Source organism: Hyla sarda, chromosome 1 (assembly GCF_029499605.1).
Source record: "Hyla sarda isolate aHylSar1 chromosome 1, aHylSar1.hap1, whole genome shotgun sequence".
Taxonomy (NCBI): Eukaryota; Metazoa; Chordata; class Amphibia; order Anura; family Hylidae; genus Hyla; species Hyla sarda.
Genome location: NC_079189.1, coordinates 242,855,644 through 242,877,258, shown reverse-complemented (window position 1 = coordinate 242,877,258; position 21,615 = coordinate 242,855,644). Strand labels below are relative to the sequence as shown.

At 42.0% G+C, this 21,615-nt stretch overlaps 2 protein-coding genes across 5 annotated transcripts in view; one reads left to right on the top strand and one right to left on the bottom strand.

The window, feature by feature from the left end:
• The window catches only part of FZR1 (fizzy and cell division cycle 20 related 1), a 38,073-nt gene that overhangs the window by 5,985 nt on the left and 10,473 nt on the right, over positions 1-21,615 (top strand). For both annotated transcript variants that reach the window (XM_056569674.1, XM_056569682.1), the window contains exons 3-9: positions 11,948-12,073; positions 12,182-12,245; positions 14,247-14,374; positions 14,597-14,679; positions 14,771-14,954; positions 17,446-17,511; positions 19,735-19,837. In XM_056569674.1, the coding sequence (XP_056425649.1) occupies positions 11,948-12,073; positions 12,182-12,245; positions 14,247-14,374; positions 14,597-14,679; positions 14,771-14,954; positions 17,446-17,511; positions 19,735-19,837 (754 nt within the window). The remainder of the gene's footprint in view (positions 1-11,947; positions 12,074-12,181; positions 12,246-14,246; positions 14,375-14,596; positions 14,680-14,770; positions 14,955-17,445; positions 17,512-19,734; positions 19,838-21,615) is intronic.
• The window catches only part of TEKTIP1 (tektin bundle interacting protein 1), a 75,112-nt gene continuing 68,640 nt past the window's right edge, over positions 15,144-21,615 (bottom strand). The window contains exon 4 of one of the 3 annotated variants that reach the window (XM_056569714.1): positions 15,144-15,318. In XM_056569714.1, coding sequence (XP_056425689.1) covers positions 15,205-15,318 — 114 coding nt within the window. In that variant the 3' untranslated portion in view covers positions 15,144-15,204. The remainder of the gene's footprint in view (positions 15,319-21,615) is intronic. The other 2 variants (XM_056569706.1, XM_056569693.1) reach the window with 2 other exon arrangements.

Below are 21,615 nucleotides of genomic sequence, written 5' to 3'. Positions count from 1 at the left end.
CACAGACAGAGGTGTCAGCCTAGAGCACTGTGATCAGACTGGAAAGAACTACACAACTTCCTCTGTAGTATACAGCAGCTGATAAGTGTTGGCAAGATTAAAGGAGAGATCTCATGGAATAAAACATCCCCTATTTACAGGATTGGGGGGATACATTTTAGATTGCGGGGGATCTGAGCACTGGGGCCCCTGTGATCTCCTGTTTTCATACAGGAGATCGTGGGGGGCCCCAGTGCTTGGACCCCCGACTATTTAAAACTTATCCCCTATACATGAGACTACTCCTTTTAGATTATTAAATAGAAGTCATTTACAAATCTGTTTTAACTTTCTGGCACCGGTTGATTTGATAACATTTGTTTTGCACCAGAGTACCCCTTAAAATATGCTTTTCTCTGTCTTCCTTTTTTCAATTACAACATTTAGAAATGTATGAAGGAATTTACATTTATAGCCTAAAGTTTTCGGACTGGTACAAATTTTGGTTTTCACAGTTTGCTGTCTGTGATTTTTACATCATGTTTTGTGCCTCTGTGACACGAATCCATCCAAAGAGGCTCTAATCCTCCTGCGGACGTATCCATACTCGGATCTGCTCGGGCCCCTTTAAGTCCAATGACCTAAACAGAGTCACCTAGTTACTCCGTTCTGTTAATTTTTCAACCATATCCAATTTTTGGCTTGAACTTGACAAAGTTTTACAAATTTTTGTTGACAAATATAGCAAGTTTATGTTTGCAAAGGCCCAATATTTACAGTGTTGATCGTACTTTTTTTTTGCAATTCACCCTTGCATGGTGGATATCAGCTTCTGGGCCGACTCCTTTCTGATGGCTAAGAACACTGCCATTAATTAAGAATAGTACCTAAACATCCTCCGAAAGCAACTTCTTTCAACGGTCCAGGAGCAATTTGGTGATGAACAGTATGATGGAGACCCATCTTACAAGGAAAAAGTAAAATCTTAGTGGCCTGATAAAGAAGACATTTATATTTTCAGTCCATGGCCAAGAACCTGCTCAGATCTCATTGAAACCTGTGGACAAAGAAAAAAGGAATTTGTGATAAGATCCAAGCATTGAAAGAGTTGTCATCAGTCAGAATTTGGCCCAGAAGTCTTGAAATAAAAGGAACTACTCTGTAAATATTGAGTCTTCGCATAAACTTTGATGTACTTTGCAATAATGACCTTAGGGTACGTTCGCACTGCGGAATCTCCGCTCTCAGAATTCCGGGAGCTGAGATTCCGTCTGACGGCGGCCGCTGAAAATACTTTGGTGGTAGTACCACGTGGCACTGCGCCGTCACCATTGACTGCTATGCAGTGCACGCGGAATTCCGCACAAAGAATGAACATGTTCATTCTCTGTGCGGAACAATTTCAGCGGCGGAATTCCTCAGTGTGAATGGGTCTCGCAGCTTTAAAGGGCTAATTCAGTTCAGAAAAATTTATCCCCTATCCAAAGGATCTCCTGCCTGATGCCTGGCATATAGCAGTGGTTGACATATGCCCTCTATGCATCTCTGGGAAAGCCAGAGATACAGGAGTAAAGTGCTTCGGCTCTTCCATAGAGTTGGGGGGGTGCCGACCCCTGCTCTGTGCAGAAGTCCCCAACGATCTGATACTTATACCATGGATAACCCCTTTAAAATTAAGTGCAAGGGGCTTAAAGGAGAAGTATCATGTAAAAAAAAACTTATCCCCTATGCAAAGGATTGGGGATAAGTTTTGGATCACGGGGGTCTGAGTGCTGGGGCCCCCAGTGATCTCCTGTTTAAAGCCGCTGCTCTCCTTCACAGCTGCGTGTCACGACCCCCGCCCCCTCCATTTAGCTCTATGGGCAATCTTCGCCGCTGTGAAGGAGAGCTGGGGCTCCAAACAGGAGATCCCGGGGGGGGGCCCAGCTCTCGGACTCCCCGCGATCTAAAACTTATCCCCTATCCTTTGGATACTACTTCTTCTTTACGGCTTAGTGGTGCAGTTGTCCATAGCAACCAATCATATTCCAGTTTCCTTATATAAAAGGCCTGTAGTGTGTTAAAAAAAAAATATTAAAACTGTAATTGGATTGTAATGGGCAACTGCTCCTTAGCTCCTCTACACAAAGTTTCATACATCTCCACCTTTTGGGGGGGGGGGGGGGGGAGATTTATCAAAACCTGTCCAGAAGAAAAGTTGCTGATTTGCCCAGATTGCTTCTTTAATTTTTTTTTAGAGGCCTTTCCAGAAATGAAAGAAGCAATCTGATTGGTTGCTATGGGCAACTCGGCAACATTTCTTCTGGACAGGTTTTGATAAATCTCCCCCTTTGTCTTTTAAAAAAATGGTGTTTTTTTTCGACGTTTTGCGGGCCGTTTCCAGCTCAAACTGCTGGCCTGCAGATTGCATATTAGCATTTGCTGTATCCTTCATTAGCATGACAAGCTCATACATTCCAAATTGTTTATATTTGTACTGATAAGCACCAGGCACGCAATGTCCTTTTTTGTTTCTATTGTCAAATTTTTATTTATTTTTTTGTACACTATTATATGGGCAGCCATTTTGCCTGAGTTTTTAACAGCATTTAGAATTTAGAGAGGTGCTGTACAACAAGCCACATGGTGGAGATTTATCAAAACCAGTGTTGAGGATAAAGAGTAGTTGCCCATAGCAACCAATGAACATTTACATTTTGTAGAGTTTTTTTTTTTTTTTTTTAACTAAAGAAGCAATCTGATTGCTATGGGCAAATGCACTGTTTCCTCTACACAGGTTTTCATAAATCTCCCCCAATGAACATCTCCTTGCTATTCTTTGGGGCTTTTAACTCCTTTAAAGGGCAGCTCCCACCATCCTATTATGGTCGTTTAAGGGGTTAAACATGCTGTGTGACCTGTGCAGAGATTATTCTTCCGGTAGCAGAGACTGAGCTCCTTTTGTGTTCTCTATCTAATGGTGTCACTTTTCACTGTTATGCTGTACAGATCACTTTTCATTAGCCTCCTCCTTATCATTGCAGGCAGAACAGCTTGAAGGGGTATTCCAGGAAAAGTCTCAGCTTAAAGGGGTATTCCAGGAAAAAACTTTTTTTGATATATCAAATGGCTCCAGAAAGTTAAACAGATTTGTAAATTACTTCTATTAAAAAATCTTAACTTCAGAAGCTCATAAGTACTGAAAAGATTAAGATTTTTTAATAGAAATAATTTAATAGAAATAATTTACAAATATGTTTACTCTCTGGAGCCAGTTGATATATATAAAGTTTTTTCCTGGAATACCACTTTAATTTTAGGCCTAGTGGCCAGACTGAAAACGGCATGGCTACAGATTTATTTTTAAAATAGTCCTTAGAGTAGAAAGTCAGCTGGCACTTCCTGGATCCTGGCGTTGTTCCGAACGCAGCCAGAAGGCTGGCCAATGGAATACCCCTTTTAACCAATGGTCCCAAACCCAGTCCTTACAGTAGGGATCAAAAGTTTGGTCACCCCAGGTAAAAAAAAATTATTAATGTGCATAAAGAAGCCAAGGAAAGATGGAAAAATCTCCAAATACCATCAAATTACAGATTAGACATTCTTATAATATGTCAACAAAAGTTTGATTTTATTTACATCATTTACACTTTCAAAATAACAGAAAACAAAAAAATAGCGTTTTCAAAAGTTTGGGCACCCAGCAGAGCTAATATCTTGTACTGCCCCCTTTGGCAAGTATCACAGCTTGTAAACGCTTTTTGTAGCCAGCCAAGAGTCTTTCAATTCATGTTTGAGGTAGCTTTGACCATTCTTCCTTACAAAAGTCTTCCAGTTCTTTGAGATTTCTGGTCTGTCTGTCACGCACTGCTCTTTTAAGGTCTATCCATAGATTTTCAATTATGTTGAGGTCAGGAGATTGTGAAGGCCATGGCAAAACCTTCAGTTTACGCCTCTTGATGTAATCCCCCGTGGATTTCGTGGTGTGTTTAGGATCATTATCCATTTGTAGAAGCCATCCTCTCTTTAACTTCAGCTTTTTCGCAGATGGCATCAAGTTAGCATCCAAAATTTGCTGACATTTTATTGAATCCATTTTTCCTTCTACTCGTGAGATGTTCCCTGTGCCACTGGCTGCAATACAAGCCCAAAGCATGATTAATCCACCCCCATGCTTAACAGTTGGACAGAGGTTCTTTTCATTAAATTCTGTTCCCCTTCTTCTTCAAACGTACCTTTGCTCATTCTGGCCAAAAAGTAAAATTTTAACCTCATCGGTCCACAGAATACGTTTCCAAAATGCATCAGGTTTGTCTATATGTTCATTTGCAAAGTTCAAACGCTGATTTTTGTGGTGAGGACATAGAAGAGGTTTTCTTCTGATGACTCTTCAATGAAGACCATATATCTACAAGTATCTCTTTATAGTGGAATAGTGTACCACAACTCCAGTGTCTGCCAGATCTTTCTGGAGGGATTGTGCAGTCAAACGTGGGTTTTGAATTGTTTTTCTCACAATCCTGCTGCTCTGTCTATTTTTCTTGGTCTTCCAGATCTTGCTCTGTTCCTGATGACTGCCATTTCTTAATTACATTCTGAACAGAGGATATTGACATCTGAAAACGTTTTGCTATCTTCTTATAGCCTTCTCCAGCTTTGTGAGCTTCAACTATTTTCAGTTTCAGATTTCTAGACAACTGCTTAGAAGAACCTATGGTGCTGTTTGTTGGGGCAAGGTCAGATGAGTCTGGGCATTTAAAACCTTTGAGATTGACATCACCTGGTCTCCCCAGATGATGATTGAGAACAATCCATGACACTGGCAGGTCTCAGCTTTGCAAAGGGGGCAGTGTATGCTATAAATTCTGTAGGGTGCCCAAACTTTTGCAGACACCATTTTTTTTGTTTTCTGTTATTTTGAAAGTGTAAATGATGGAAATAAAATCTAACTTTTGTGGACATATTATAAGAATGTCTAATCTGTAATTTGATGCCTTTTGGAGATTTTTCCATCTTTCCTTGGCTTCTTTATGCACATTAATACAAATTTTTACCTGGGGTGCCCAAACTTTTGATCCCCGCTTCAAGACACACCAACATTGTTTTTCAGTTACTCTGCTGGAACTGAACAGGGAAAATTTCTAATTCTGTATTGTTGGTGGGCCTTGAAGAATGGGTTGGGGACCTCTCCCATAAACCATAGGTTACAATACCACTGGTTATTTATTTTATAATTTAGACGATGGGGAAATTAGATTTTAAAAAATCAAAAATGTTTAACACAAACTTTTAACTTTAAATCTGCCATTTTCTGATGACACATTTCCTTTTAAGAATAAAAATCCTGACAAAAAAGGATAGGCTATTATTAACCTATAGAATCAATTAATTACATCAAGGAAATAGACTTTAGTCTATTTGTAAAAAAGTCAGATGTTTGTGTTTTGCCCCGTGTGGCTCTTTGATCAGCTGACAGCTGGATATGCCTCTCTGCACCCCCAGTTGGGCATCTGCTGCTGAATGCTGGAACTGACAGCTGCGGTAGATACTACTCGGGGAACAGATGGTAGACCCCCACTGCTAATACTATTATTGGGATAATGTGATGTGTGGCAGGATTCACACTTTGGTCACCTTGGTTGCTGAGTGTTTGTTGCCTGCTTTATTTGCTAGTTCACATAACGTCCATAAGGGAAGAGTTTTAAGGCTGAAATTATACTTGCAGGTTTTAAGGAAGGCCAAAAGTGGATCCCAAACCAATGGGAAATAAAAAAGTACTTAGACGGGGTTCTGTCTTGAAATTTCACTGCGGTTAAAGGAATTTCACTGCGCAGTGCACACAATAGAATTGCAACGGCTGAGCTTCCACCGCTCAAAAGATGATCAAGCATTCCTTCATCCGAATCCGCATGGAATACTTTGCTGTTTTATGCTTCACAGTCCTGATTTCAGTCAGCGCTATCTGCTCCTGGAATATCTGTCAGGAGATTATAGAGTGAACCCTTTAGGCTGGAATTCCACTGAGGATTTTCTAGCAAAAACGCCGTAAAAAACGCCCATTTTGCGAAAAAACGCTGCATCCAGATGTTTGCTGCAAGTCAATAGTAAACAGCAAAATGCCAGATCCACCTGCGTTTTTCAGTTTGCCATTTTTTTAAATCCTTTTTGGTGTTTTTCAGTAATTTTGGGCTCAGAGGCTGGTTTTCCAAAAAACGCCCCTCAAAACCTAGTTTGGCGTTTTTTGCACAGAAATCGTGGCCTTTTCCTCCCAAAGAAGTCTATGGGAGAGCAAAAACGCCAAGAAAAATGACATGTTATTTTTAACTTTTTTTGGACTTTGGCGATCCAAAAAAGTGATGGAGATACCTTTTTTTATTTTTTATAAAAATTTCATAGGGTACCATTAAAAAAATAATAATCAAAAAGATATAGTAGTGACGGAAAAAATTGTATTTAATGAAATGTATCTTTTTTTTTTTTTTTCTAACATCTTTATACATTTTTAAACAGGGATCAATTTATGTGGGCAGGGCACTAAAAATGTAGCCGACAATAATTAAAATGTAGTGTGTTTTTTTTCCCCTTTTTTTTATTTTTTAGGTAGTACTACTACTCCCAGCATGGAACTGTTCCATGATGGGAGTAGTAGTACCTGTACTAATAGACAGATCGCCATTGCGATCCTCCTGTATAATATATAGATGCAACCGGCCGCTCTTCTATGGTCCCCTGCACTGCCGTATATATATACACCTATTCATATTTCCCGCAGAGAGCTGTAATTGGCCAGATGGTTCCAGCCAATCACAACTCTCTGTGGGAAATATGAATAGGTGTGTGTATATGTATGTATGTATATATATTTTTATATATACGTCAGTACAGGGGACCATAGAAAAGCGGCCGGCCGCATCTATTCATTATACGGGAAGCTATAACTGGTGCATAAAAACATACATATGTGACAAAACGGGGGTCCGCTGTGTTTTTAAAGGGAACTTTACAGACAGAACATGCTGCTGTTGCTGAGGGCATCACAATATAGACAGGCATGCTGTTTCCAGTGTTCTTTCATATGCAGATACATAGTACATGTTGAAGTCTGCAGTATGCGCCCAGTGCGGCAAGTGATGAATCTGACGTATTCATCCGGATTCTCCCATTCACTGTACATAGAGTGAAGCCTGTCAGTCATCCACAGATAGGCAGGGCAGCGGTGCCTAATAAATATGCTGGACTCCTCTCTCACAGTGGAGTATGTAAGTTTGACTTAACAACTGTACATACTTGCAGAAATGACAGACCGCTGGAAACGGCATGCCTGTCTATATTGTACTGCCCTCTGTCTGTAAGGTTCCCTTTAAAAACAAAGCGGCCCCCGTTTTGTCATTATGCAGAAACTCGCAACGGGTGTCAGAAGTGACACTTGCTGTGATCTGTATTAATGCAGGTACTACAGCTCCCATCATTGAGCAAAGTGTGCTCCATGTTGGGAATAGTAGTACCTGCATTTAAGGACAGATCACAGTGGGTATCACTCCTGACACCCGATGCGATCGTCCTTTCTATTGCAGAGATGCAGAGCGTCTTTCTACTACGCTCTGATCTCTGCACTATACTCCGGCCAGTGATATGAATAGAACATCACTCATTCATATTTCCCTCTGAGAGCGGTGATTGGCTGCAACCATCTGGCCAATCCCCACTCTGAGCAGAAAATATGAATGAATGATGTTCTATTCACATCACTGGGCGGAGTATAGTGCAGAGATGCGAGCACTGTATAGAGCCGCTCCGCATCTCTGCTATATTATGGATGATCGCATCGGGTGTCGGGAGTGACACCCGGGGCGATCTGTCCATTAGTACAGGTACTACTACTCCCATCATGGAACAGTCTGTTCCATGCTGAGAGTAGTAGTACTACCTAAAAAAAAATGTTAAAAATAGAGAGGGGAAAAAAAGTGAAACACACACACTTTATTAAAAATGTATTAAAATTTCATTATAAAAAATGAATGTTGTTGTTAAATTCTTTTTTTTCCATCCCTACTGCATCTGGCGTTTTTTCTGGCATTTTTAAGCCTAAAAAAAAAGCAGTGCAAAAACCTAATTGGAATCCTAGCCTTATACTCTTCTTTCCCACCTCTCTGGCTTTGGCTCAAAAAGCTGCATGAAAAACAGTAAACTGTGTGTCTCTGCCTAAGGGAGTAGAAATGCTGCAGATTTTCTGCAATTCATTGTAAGTTGGCAGTCTGCTGCATAAACAGTATGAGATTTTAGTGGACATGTGAGCATGCTGCAGATTCCTTTTGTTGTTGTGGATTTCATCACTTTAAAGACTTTTGTAGTCAATGCTGTTTTATTAGCACCAGATATTCAGAACTGGGGCATGGCTTTTGAAAATTTGGGGCACATTTGTTAGATTTTCTTTTTTTTTTTTTTTTTTAATAATTTTACACCACTAATAAGTCAGAAAGTTAGAAAGCAAATACTGTGTGTAAAGGTAGCCTCAATGTAGGACTGGGTTTATTCCACTCTGGTCAAAAATAGTGTGTGAATTCTGCAGTAAATCCACATGTAATACCTATGGCTTATGCTGCAATTTCACCACGGATTTGCCACAGCAGATAAGTTATGCTGCGTGTTAACTCTTTCAGTCTACACTTCTACAACAGCCCCTGTTTTATTGTCTACACCCCATCCCCCAATTCCCTCCATTTTCAGCTTTCTCCCTCTACTACCACTTAACTCCGCCCCTTTCCAGCTGCCACATTGTTTATATTCAAGGAACAGCCCTCTTTTTTGTTTTTGGTAAAGAGGAGCACTTGACCCGCAGCCTCATAGTGAGCACAGGCTGTAGATCTGTCCATACTGCTATCCTTACAATGAAGAGACCCCTGCTTGCTCCACTCTGCGAACTTCAGAACTGTAAGCTGTGGGTAAGTATGGTGGCTGGGGGCACGGTGTATTTGTGCCAGGCTTTAGTAATACTGGGAGTGTGGCTCTGTACCAGCTGGAGTTTTGGCTGTGCTCAGTGACTGGAGGAGGACAATGGATTTATTGTAACTTTCGCTTCTATGGGTGGCTGTGTGGTCTGTGACTTGCTATAGCTTCACAGTTGGCGATATGGACTTTAAAGTTTTTATACTTTGGACTACATTGGTGATTGGGGGCTCTGTATGTAACAGATCTAACCGGTTATCTGACATCACACAATCTTTCTGTTGTGATACACGTGTTTAGATGGGTATTCCAATCTCATAAAGAAATGGCATATTGCTAGACTGTTTTATCGCGTTATGTTGGGGGGGACTCTACCTCAGGGACCTCAGAGTGAAGAGGGTACAGCGCTGTCGTATTGCTGCATCCCTTTCACAGTTTTTTCCTCTGTATGTGACCTGCACTCAATTGAATAGGGTTATAGGGTTGCCTGCACTTTTTCTTTCACTTTGGGTGATTCGAGAGCACGTTCCTCAGCTCTTAGATAAAAAAATAGGGTTGCCTTCAGTTCCTTGCCTAGCTGCTTGTAGGGCTGGGCGGTATGACCAAATGTGTGTATCACAGTATTTTTTAAACTTTTGGCGGATCCACAGTATCTAACGGTATTCCCCCCCACCCCCCAATATTATCAGCCCACATCCCGATCGAGGTAAATACTCACACGTCACCCGCAATCCCTGCCCTCCTCGTCCTGTTTGTTGCGGCCACCGGCGCTGGCACTCTATACTGTGCGGTATCCCTATGCCCGGGCTGCAAAAGGTAAACAAAAACTTTTTAATGCACCTACGTCGGACTTACGCTGGGGACGGGCACGTCCGAGAGCTGTCAGCCTATCACCAGCCGCAGTGATGTTCCGCCTCGGCCTGTGATAGGCCGCGTCCACTGTCATGTAAGAAGCCGGCTTCTTACGTGCCAGTGGGCTCAGCCTATCACCGGCCGAGGCGGAACATCACTGTGGCTGGTGATAGGCTGACAGCTCTCGGACGTGCCCGTCCCCAGCGTATGTCCGACGTAGGTGCATTAAAGTTTTTGTTTACCTTTTGCAGCCCGAGCATAGGGATACCGCACAATATAGAGCAGTGGTCTCCAACCTGTGGACCTACAGCCGTTGACTGTCCGGGCATGCTAGGAGTTTAGTTTTGCAACATCTGGAGGTCCGCAGGTTGGAGACCACTGGTATAGAGTGTCAGCGCCGACGGCCGGAACAAAGGACGAGGAGGGCAGCACTTGCGGGTGACATGTGAGTAGTACCCTGATGGGGACAGCGCTGGGCTGATAATTAATTGGGGGGGGCAGAACAGCACTCGCGGGTCACATATGATTAGTTCCCCGATGTGGGAACAGCGCAGTGCAGCGCTGGGCTGAGATTAATTTATTCCCAAGGGGGGAGGGGCCAAACCGGTATTGCGGTAAGGATTAAAATTCATATTGTGCAGCACAAAAATGTTGGTATTCGGCATGAACCGGCATACCGCCCAGCCCTTCTCCATTGATTTAAAAAAAAAAATAATTAAAATTTTTTAAGTATGTAAAACACTTCTGTGTGATGGTGCTGCATAAGCCAAAATCTACTTATGATACAATATTTGTGCAGCCTTCCTGGCTATTGCCAACTGTACTAAAGCATGACTGCTGGTATCCAAGTAGATACTATGATCAGTGATGATGGGGCTTCTTCTGACATCACAAATAGGGAACAGGGGAGTCTGGTCACAAAGCATATGTGGCGCATATCCACACGTGTCACCTCCTTGGTGATCACTCGGCTTGAAGTGCCACAAAAAAAAGTCACATACTTGCTTTGCCTTGTTCCTTAAAGGAGTAGTCCAGTGGTGACTCAGTGGTGAACAACTTATCCCCTATCTTAAGGATAGGGGATAAGTTGCAGATCGCGGGGGGTCCGACTGCTGGGGCACCCTGCGATCTCCTGTACGGAGCCCCGACAGCCCGCGGGAAGGGGGCGTGTCGACCTCCGCACGAAGCGACGGCCGACACGCCCCCTCAATATAACTCTATGGCAGAGCCGAAGCGCTGCCTTCGGCAATCTCCGGCTCTGCCATAGAGATGTATTGAGGGGGCGTGTCGGCCGCCGCTTCGTGCAGGGGTCGACACCCGCTATCTGGCCGGAGAGCCTGGCCCTCATACAGAGAGATCGCAGGGGGCCCCAGTGGTCGGACCCCCCGCGATCTCAAACTTATCCCCTATCCTTAGGATAGGGGATACGTTTTTCACCACTGGACTACCCCTTTAACCTTACAATTATAAGCACATGCTGGCTTGAGGCCTCCTATACAAACAGTATTTACTAGCATTGTTGTTATAGACATTTTTGAGAATACGTTTACATTTTTATATATAAAAAAATGAAAAGAAAAGAAATTAAACCCATTTGCTACCAGTATATTTATCCCTTCCTGACGATGGACATCATTGTACAGCTTGGTTGCCTGTGCCTTAACACCCATGACTGACCTTTACATTATGGTGTGTGTTCTGTCTATGAAGCGAGAGTAGAATCTGCGCTTGCTTCATAGACTGTGAGTGACTATGTCCATCATTTAACTCCTTTAAGGGGTACTCAAGGGCTAGACATGTTATCCCCTATACCCGCGATCTCATGTCTATGGGAGGAGGCATGACAGCTGGACCCCCTGCGATCAGACATGTTATTCCTTATCCTTTGGGGCAGTGAACCCCTTAAGTGTCATGATCTATAGGGATTGCAGCACTTGAGAGCCTGAATGATAGCTCCAGTCCACAACATATTTAAGGGGTGTCTATTGGTTTCTATGGCAGTCGAAGGCCTCCATGCTGGCCACTCCACGATCTATTGACTCTACTAGCAGACCGCAGATTTCACTGACCATTGCTTTGAAAAAAATTAGTATATAATATAACTTAATAATTTCTTTCCCTATTTTCTTTAAACTGCTGCTATAATCTTCTGAATATATGCTCTTTTTTTTTTATCTTGTTCTTCATGCAGGTATCTGAGATGAGAAGAACACTGACACCATCCAATTCTCCTATGTCCTCTCCAAGTAAGCATGGAGATAGGTTTATTCCATCTAGAGCTGGAGCAAACTGGAGTATTAACTTTCACAGAATAAACGTAAGTATAATGTTAATGTAAGTGGATGCAAGTGCTAAATGTAAAGTAATGACTAAGATTTATAGGTGTCTTACGTTTTGTGGCTTTTTATTTTTTTTTTATATATAGGAAAATGAGAAATCTCCTAGTCAAAACAGAAAAGCCAAAGATGCAACTTCTGATAGTGGGAAAGGTGAGGCTTTACATAATTTATTAACATTATAATGTTAAAGAGATTCTCTGGACAATGTAAGCATGGCTATACTACCACTAGGTATGCTGGGAATGGGCTTGATCTTTACAACAGCAGTCAATCTGGACAGTACTATAAGGAAGGTCTGCCTTAAAACTAAAAAATAAGTCTTACTTACCTGCCAGATTGACCGCTGCTGCTGCTCTGACAGTACTTATCTTAGGTCATGTTCACACGGCATAAAATGTGTGGACTGGGTTGCAAAACAAAAGTTCGAGCAGCTCCAATCCCCTCTCCAGGACCCATAGTCTGGCCCGGACGGCAGTGCCTCCCCTCAAAACAACTACGTAGGAAAAATTGGATGTCCAGCACCGGAGTCTCAGATAAAAGCTGTAAGTCTTTATTGAAGTAGTCGCAGGATACAAAAATCACAGAATACAACTCCTACACGTCTTGGGCAGTCCTGCCCTTAGTCATGGCATCATGACATGACTAAGGGCAGGACTGCCTGAAACACATAGGCATTGTGTTCTGGGATTTTTGTATCCTGTGACTACTTCAATAAAGACTTACAGCTTTTATCTGAGACTCCGGTGCTGGACATCCAATTTTTCCTAAAATGTGTGGACATTCTGCACTGAAAACGCATGTGGACGTTCCGCACGTTTGAAAAATCCGTCAGGTGCTAGGAACAGAAATGCATGAATAGGCAAGTTTATTCTTTTTAGTGACACTGGAATTGGCATTTCTGCAGCAGACAAATCTGTGTGAACAGTGCAGCAGAATCCCATTGAAATCAATAGGGGTCTGCTGCAGCGGAATATTCTGGCTTAATTCCGCACAGACATTTTGCCGTGGGAACAACACTGATCAGCACACCGGAAATTCCCGCTTAGTCAATCACTGGCCACAGTGGTAGAAATGGTGGGAAATTGGGCAAGTATTGCTTTTTTTTTTTTCAGGCAGCCATTATCCTGCACTGGAAAACCCCTTCAAGGCTATCTTCACACGTTGTAATGTCCGCCCAGAAAATTAGTGGGAAGAGGACCGCTCGGAAATGCACCAGCTCCAAAGACTGCATTGCATTTCCAAGTGGATTCCTTAGAAATAATCAATACGTCAATTCTTCCTGAGTTCTAAAATGTTATTGAAATTGACTCTCCAGGCAGCCTAAGGCTCATTCCCCTCACTATAGGCGTGGCAGTTACTGGCTTTGTGTGGCGAGGTGCTGTGCCCCCCCCTTTCCCCCCGAAAAGAAAAACATTATTATCTTGCCTAAGCTGTTTTTAACCCCTTAAAGGACAAAGAGGCAGCTGAGCGCACATCATAGCTAGTTAGTCCCAACAGCTATCAGCTCAGGGACCCGTGTCTAATGCCCGACATTGCCTATTGGGCAGATACCCGGCATTAACCCTTTGAATTTTCATTGTGGCATCTAAAATGTAAAAAAAATAAAAACAATCCAAGCTGCTCAACAGAGCTGATAGGCACACCTGTGGTGAAATCGTGAGGTCACAATCAGCTAAGAGGACGGCGGAAGGACCCTTACCTGCCTCCTCGCCGTCCCATTGGTGTTTCAATGCTCCATGAAGCCTATGGAGCGGCGATAAAATTGATCAATGCTGTTCAATGAAGCAGCATTGGTCAATGTTTGCAGTCTGAATATTGCATGTAATAGTCTCCTTTTGGGAATAAAAAATTGTAAAAAGTTAACATGGATTAACCACTTCCCTAATAAAAGTTTGAATCCCTCCCCTTTTTCGTATTTTTAAATAGAACAATGTAAAAAAAATAAAAATAAACCTAAACATATGTGGTATCGCCGTGTGCTTAAATGTCCGAACTATTAACCGCTTAACGACCACGGATGTAAATTACGTCCTGGTTTGGCGGTACTTTGCGTGGACAAAAGTAGTTTTGCTCTGTTTTAGTCCCGGGGACAAGTAGTTGATTACATTTCCACACCCCTGCAGATCGCTTACAGATGGCTTTGTGTTTCAGATGGCTTAGCATACTCTGCTTTGTTGAAGAATGAACTGTTGGGTGCTGGAATTGAAAAAGTTCAAGACCCCCAAACTGAAGACCGTCGACTTCAACCATCGACCCCTGAAAAGAAGAGCCTTTTCACGGTAATCTTCTTGTTATACTCCCATCCCTAGTGTTCCATTTTAATTTAGCCAATAAACATGATATTCTGTGAACCAGGATAGCACCGATCATGAAGTGCATATGGGGAGGGATATAAGTGAATACCCTGTGTTCTATGTAGGTAAATCTAATATAAAACATTAGGAATTATTGGTAAATTAAACAACTTTTTTTTTAATTTTTTTTTTTTACTTAATGTACAGTATTCCTTAAGTTCAAAGCGATCAAGCCCTGATGATGGAAATGAAGTATCTCCGTATTCTTTGTCACCTGTTAGTAACAAAAGGTAAGCATTTCAGGTTCTCTTTCAGTAGGTCCAAGGTATGATGTTATGATGAATATATTTATTTATAATTTTTTTTCGCCTCACTTAACAGTCAGAAACTACTGCGCTCTCCTAGAAAACCTACACGAAAGATTTCTAAAATTCCATTTAAGGTACTTGATGCCCCAGAACTGCAAGATGACTTCTACCTTAATCTTGTGGACTGGTCATCTCTGAATGTACTGAGTGTAGGATTGGGGACCTGTGTATATCTATGGAGCGCATGTACAAGCCAGGTAAGAAAAAGCTTTGTGTGTAAGTATATGTAATGTTGTTTACTTACACAAGTATATTTTATATGTACCTTTTATATAGGCTTTATGTGGTCAACTTAAAAAGTGAAAAATAATAGTATCATTCAGGAAACGCTATTTATGCCTGTGTGTATATGCACATATATACGCTTATTCACCATAAGTAAAGAAATCTCCATTGACACAAGAAGATTGTCCAGCACAGCAGCTCACACTTAAGAATCTTGCTTTATTATGATGTACACGGAATTACATGGCACAGGTAACTCAAGAATGTCTCCCTATAAAGGGGGAAAGACTTCCCACAACAGGTGGAAGTGATGATGCTCAAATTAGGTCCAGGCCACTATAGTGTGATGACATAAAATGATTAGAGATAAACAAACATGAAAAAATATGTATTTGTGAAGAGAACACTACAATAAAATAATCATCATAAAAAAGAACAAAAAACATAATCATAGTAGGGTTCACACGTAATTGTTGACAACAATAAGATTCTGAGTATATACTATTAAATATTGAAGAAAATACAATTTAAGCATAAAATGCCCAACAAAATGGTGTCAACTGCTACTTAGATATGGGATGGACAATGAATAAAAGGTAGATAAAACTCAGTAACTATATCTCAAATCAGCAAACAGCAGGCAGGTTAGTAACAATATCCCTTTACATCAGCGAAGACAACACATAATGCTTGACAAAACAGAGTTTTCAGTAATGTAATATTACATCGTCTCTTTTATTCAGTCTGTGGGGAGACCTCGTTTCTAGTTTAATCCAAAAGACCTCACGGTCTAGAAGTTTCTGTTTATGGTCTCCACCACGGACAGGGATGTTAACTCGTTCAATTCCCTGACCACAAGGGATGCACAGCTCCCCTCGTGGAAGTCTGCACAATGTTTGCTTAACATCAATACATGCCGGGACTTAAAGGGGTACTCCGCCCCTAGACATCTTATCCTCTCCCCATCTCTCCTGCCGAACCCCCGTACATCAGAAGCCTGGAGCTATGTTTGCTCCGTGGCTGATGGCGGTCAATACAGGGGATGGGGTATCGTGATGTTACGGCCCCGCCCCCTCAATGCAAGCCTATGGGCCGCCACTCCCCCTCCCATAGATTTGCACTGAGGGGGCGGGGTGTGCCGTCACGGCCCCACCCCCTCATGACATCACACCCCACCCCCTCAATGCAAGTCTATGGGAGGGGGTGTGGTGATCCATAGGCTTGCATTGAGGGGGCGGGGCCATGACTCCATGATACCCCATCCCCTGTATCGCCGTCATCAGCCATGGATCAAACATAGCTCCAGGCTGCTGTTGTACGGGGGTGCAGCAGGAGAGATCGCGGGGGTCCCCAGCAGCAGGACCCCCACGATCAGACATCTTATCCCCTTTAAAGTGTGGGATGTCAGACAAATGCTTGAGGATTCTAACCTTCAAAGCATTAGTCGTGCATCAAAGGTATGGTAAGTTGCACTCCCCACATGTAACCAAATAAAGCACAAATGTGGTATTACAGTTGATGTACTGTTTTACCTTGTATCTACCTCCATTGGCTGTAGACTCGAAATGTATTACTCATTACTGAACAGCATTTTTTTTATGACCCTGGACATGTCAGCCAGGTGGGCCTATGTTAAGCGCCACTGAGGCAAAGGCTAAAGAATATTTTTTGCCCTATAGTTGTTGCTTCTCTAGAGACACACCTCAGGCCACTCTCAAAAACCGAAGTAAATGCTGAATCACTACTGACCACAGGGATATAGCTGCGTGTAATGTCACAAACATCCCTAAAGTCACTATTGTATTGTGTAGAAAACACTATAGGCTGATTGCTTATACCGTCACTTTTTTTTGGACTTGGTAGAAACAATCAAATCCTCCCGTTTCCTTTGTTTGGCAGTAGACCTGGCCCTTTTAATGCTCCAGCTACTATACCCCCTATCCAGTTACTATACCCCCTATCCCACATACATCTGACCCCCAAATAAAGAGGAGGTCGTCTATGTATTGGCCATACCATTGGATGTAGGAATTGAAAGGGCTATGGTGGGCAAAGAGTCTCCCTCTTCTACCAACTGATACAGATGTTGGCCAGAGAGGGGGAGAACTTCACCCCCATGGACACTCCGGGGATCTGCAGGAAAAGGAATCTCAATGATCCAGATGCTGATAAAGGTCTGAGCCATGGAGTTGACAACTGTCCTGATTAGGACAGAGGATGATGTAGAACTGCTTAATATCTCACCTGTGCTGTAGTAACACCCACCTCCCTACAGAGGGCACAAATCCTCTGGGATTGGTGTGTGCGTGTAACAACGGATTGTGATTTTTATTCCTGGTGGCACTTAAAGCTTCAATCCCCCCCCCTCCCCATATTCTTTTCATATACGCAGAACGAGGAAAAACGTTTTATGCTGCTCTTTATTAGTGTGTAACATTTTAAATGTCATAATTTCATTTCCAGGTAACAAGGCTCTGTGATTTATCAGTGGAAGGAGATTCTGTGACTTCAGTGGGTTGGTCTGAAAGAGTAAGTATGTCTGCAGGCCTTGTAATGGGGGTTTTACAAATATATATACAAAAATACAGAGGTTTTCTGTATGTGGATATCCACCTTGTGTTCAAATAATTAGCTGTTTGGCCAGGAAATCTGACTAAAATACTCTTATAGGTTATTGACATGTATGCCCAAATATATTTACACATATATATATATATATATATATATATATATATTTATATATTTTTTTTCCAATTGATTCCTAAATCAAAGTAGAGATTCCTATCATTTATTTCTACTCAGAAACATAAAAGTAGGCATATTTTATGTTCCACTTTCATAATCGGGAAAATTGTGGCCATTTTTACATTGTGTTAACATACCCTAACAATTTATGCGCTCTGTGTTTAGAAATAGCATAAGTGGGGGTGAGGTAGTCATTCAGGGTATGTTTACACTGTGTAATTCCTGTGGAATTCCGTGAGCAGAACTCCACTAGTGGAATTACGCACTGTGAACATTAGAATCAGTTTGAATGAGTCTTCCGAGCAACCCGTTCACACTAAGGAATTTCAGTGGTGGACAATTCCGCCGCTGAAATTGTTCCGGGCAAAGAAAGAACATGTTCTCTCTTTGCACGGAAATCCTGGAGCACTGCATGGCAGTCAGTGGTGACGGCGTAGTGCTTCGCGGTCCTACCGCCGAAGTTTTTTTGCCATCGTCCGCCAGATGGAATCTCACAGCGGAGATTCCACAGTGTGAACGTACCCTTACACTCCAGCTCAAATAGAGAGATTGGTGAGATTATGCAGGGTGGAGAAAGAGGAGAGCAGATAGAAGAAAGTTTGCTGGAAAAAAATCATATAGTATGTGTAGAGAGCAAAGAGCACATTTGTAAAGGCTATGCAAGCAAAAGTAAGCAGCATTTTAATAAAGACATATAAATCAAATGTTTTATGCACAATAGTTCTAAGCAAGAATAAAAAAAATACTTTTCAAAGATGTCCATAGTCTTAACATTTATATTCGTTCTACACTTCAACTTTGTGTAGTTGACTTATTAAACTCTAAACTTGTTAACTTAAATTTTATAATAAATACAGTGTGTATAAATAATTTTACTATCCATGCAATACAGACGTTAATATAGGGGTTGTGCTGTTATTATTAGGACATATAGACATCCTGGGGAGAGCAAATAATAGAGATTTGCTGCAAAGAGTGGTTTCCACACGGGAACCCCTAGGTATCCTTTGTCACCTATTATTTTGTTATACCATACTGAGTATACTAGTCAGTGTTTTCCTCCCAACAGGTCATGTTTTCAGGATTTTCTTAGTATTTGACATGTGATATAATTAAATGATCAATATATAATATTTTACTGAAAAAGCAAGGATTGATGTCCAGCGCAACTCCCATAAAACATAGCCTTTATTGTATATTCATCCACAGGTACATAGACAGCCTAGACAGGTGACGGGTTTCGGTTCATCAAAGAAACTTAGTCATGAATAAGGTTCTTTGATGAACTGAAACGCGTCACCTGTCTACGCTGTCTATGTACCTGTGGATGAATATACAGTAAAGGCTACGTTTTTTTATGGGTGTTGCGCTGGACATCAATCCTTGCTTTTTCATTTACTCCATGGTGTAGTCCACATCGGTCCGGGTGACCTGCTTTTGGATCTTAAGAAACACTGTTTTATTTAATACCTGTGGTTTACTTAATGCCTGCACTTTCTCTGCGGATATCGGCTGTTTGACTGGGGGTACAGCAGCTGGTGCAGGGCACTGTTGGATATGCCATAGAAAGATATGGCAGCGAGTAACCACATTCTCACGGACTACTTCTCCTGCTATGCCCTATGGTGCAGATAAAAAGCCACGACCGCTTGCTGTGCCATCCTGCTTAGGACTGTTAACTGTAATCCCATCCATAATATAGAGGTGCACGTTTCTCCTTTAGCATACTTATATTTCCATGTAGGATGTTGAGTGATGTGCGTGTCATGTGCCCATCCATGCTAGGCCATATTATGGGTGGGACTGCCCATCTGTGCTGAGCAGGACAGTTGTGGCTTCTTTTATCTGCTTTTTGTGGCACAGCAGGTGCAGTTGTTAGAATGTGTCATAACTTTAGCATACCTGTACACTGAATAAGTTTAGCTTTAAAGTGGACAATTCCTTTAATGTTTACGCATTCTCTCTACTCTTAAAAATACATGTTTTAATCCCCTCCTTTGTTTGCAGGGTAATCTGGTTGCTGTAGGGACTCATAAAGGTTTTGTACAGATTTGGGATGCATCTGCAGGGAAGAAGCTCTCCACTCTTGAGGGGCATACAGCTAGAGTCGGTAAGACTAGTTTGAATCTCATGTCTTCTGTCCTTATCAAAAAGTATTATCCAAGACCCTACCTTGGATTAATAAGTGGGAAAAAACATAAAATAAAAATCATAAAATGCGACAGAAAATAGGCAGATTATCCCAGTATGTTCATAGATAAAGTAATTTATTTCCAGTGAACCTGTAAGGCCGCATCCACACGACGGAAATTCAATGCAGACTTCTGCTTGGAATGTCCGCACGGAATTTCCGAGGCAGCAGAGTCCCGTTGAATTCAACGGATTTCTGCTGCTCTGTGCACACGTTGGAATTTCCGTGCCAGATGTTTCCATCACAGAAATTCCTTTTTCTGTGCGGATTCCGCACGGAATGCATAACAGTCTGAAGACTGCGCATTCCATGCGGTCTTAGCGCCAGCAGATGCACTGTACGGAATGTCCACACGGAGAGTTTCTGTGCCGACATTCCGCCTTGTAAAACGCGGCCTTATTGAGATTAGGTTTGCAATGGGTAGTGATGGCTCTCATTGACTTACAATGGGTTTGTCTGGTTTCTGTAAATTTGTACTGAATAGAATGGTATAGCTACAGTCATGGCTGTAAATGTTGGCACCCCTGAAATTTTTCTAGAAAATTAAGTGTTTCTCACAGAAAAGGATTGCAATTACACATGTTTTGCTATGCACATGTTTATTCCCCAAAATGGAAGGAAAAAAAGCTAATTGGACATAATGTCACACCAAACTCCAAAAATGGTCTGGACAAAATTATTGGCACCCTTAACTTAACATTTGGTTGTACACCCTTTGGAAAAAAATAACTGAAATCAGTCTCTTCCTATAACCATCAATAAGCTGCTTACACCTCTCAGCTGAAATGTTGGACCACTCTTTGTTTGCAAACTGCTCCTGGTCTCTCTCATTCAAAGGGTGTCTTTTCCCAACAGCAATTTTAAGATCTCTTCACAAGTGTTCAATGGGATTTAGATCTGGACTCACTGCGGGCCACTTCAGAACCCTCCAGCGCTTTGTTGCCAGCCATTTCTGGGTGCTTGTTGATGTATGTTCGGGTTCATTGTCCTGCTGGAAGACCAAAGATCTCGGACGCAAACCCAGCTTTCTGACACTGGGCTGTAGAGTGCGACCCAAAATCCGTTGGTAATCCTCAGATTTCATGATACCTAGCACTCATTCAAGGCACCCAGTGCCAGAGGCAGCAGAACAACCCCAAGACATTATTGAACCTCCACCATATTTCACTGTAGGTACTGTAGTCTTTTCTTTGTAGGCCTCGTTCCATTTTTGGTAAACAGTAGAATAATGTGCTTTACCAAAAAGCTCTATCTTGGTCTCATCTGTCCACAAGACGTTTTCCCAGAAGGATTTTGGCTTACTAAAGTTCATTTTGGCAAAATGTAGTCTTGCTTTTTTGTCTGTGTCAGCAGTGGGGTCCTCCTGGGTCTCCTGCCATAGCGTTTAATTTCATTTAAATGTCGACAGATAGCTTGCGCTGATGCTCCCTGAGCCTGCAGGACAGATTGAATATCTTTGGAACTTGTTTGGGGCTGCTTATCCACCATCCGGACAATTCTGCATTGACACCTTTTCATCAATTTTTCTCTTCCATCCATGCCCAGGGAGATTAGCTACAGTGCCATGGGTTGCAAACTTCTTGATAATGTTGCGCACTATGGACATAGGCAAATCTAGATCTCTGGAGATGAACTTGTAACCTTGAGATTGTTGATATTTTTCCACAATTTTGGTTCTCCAGTCCTCAGACAGTTCT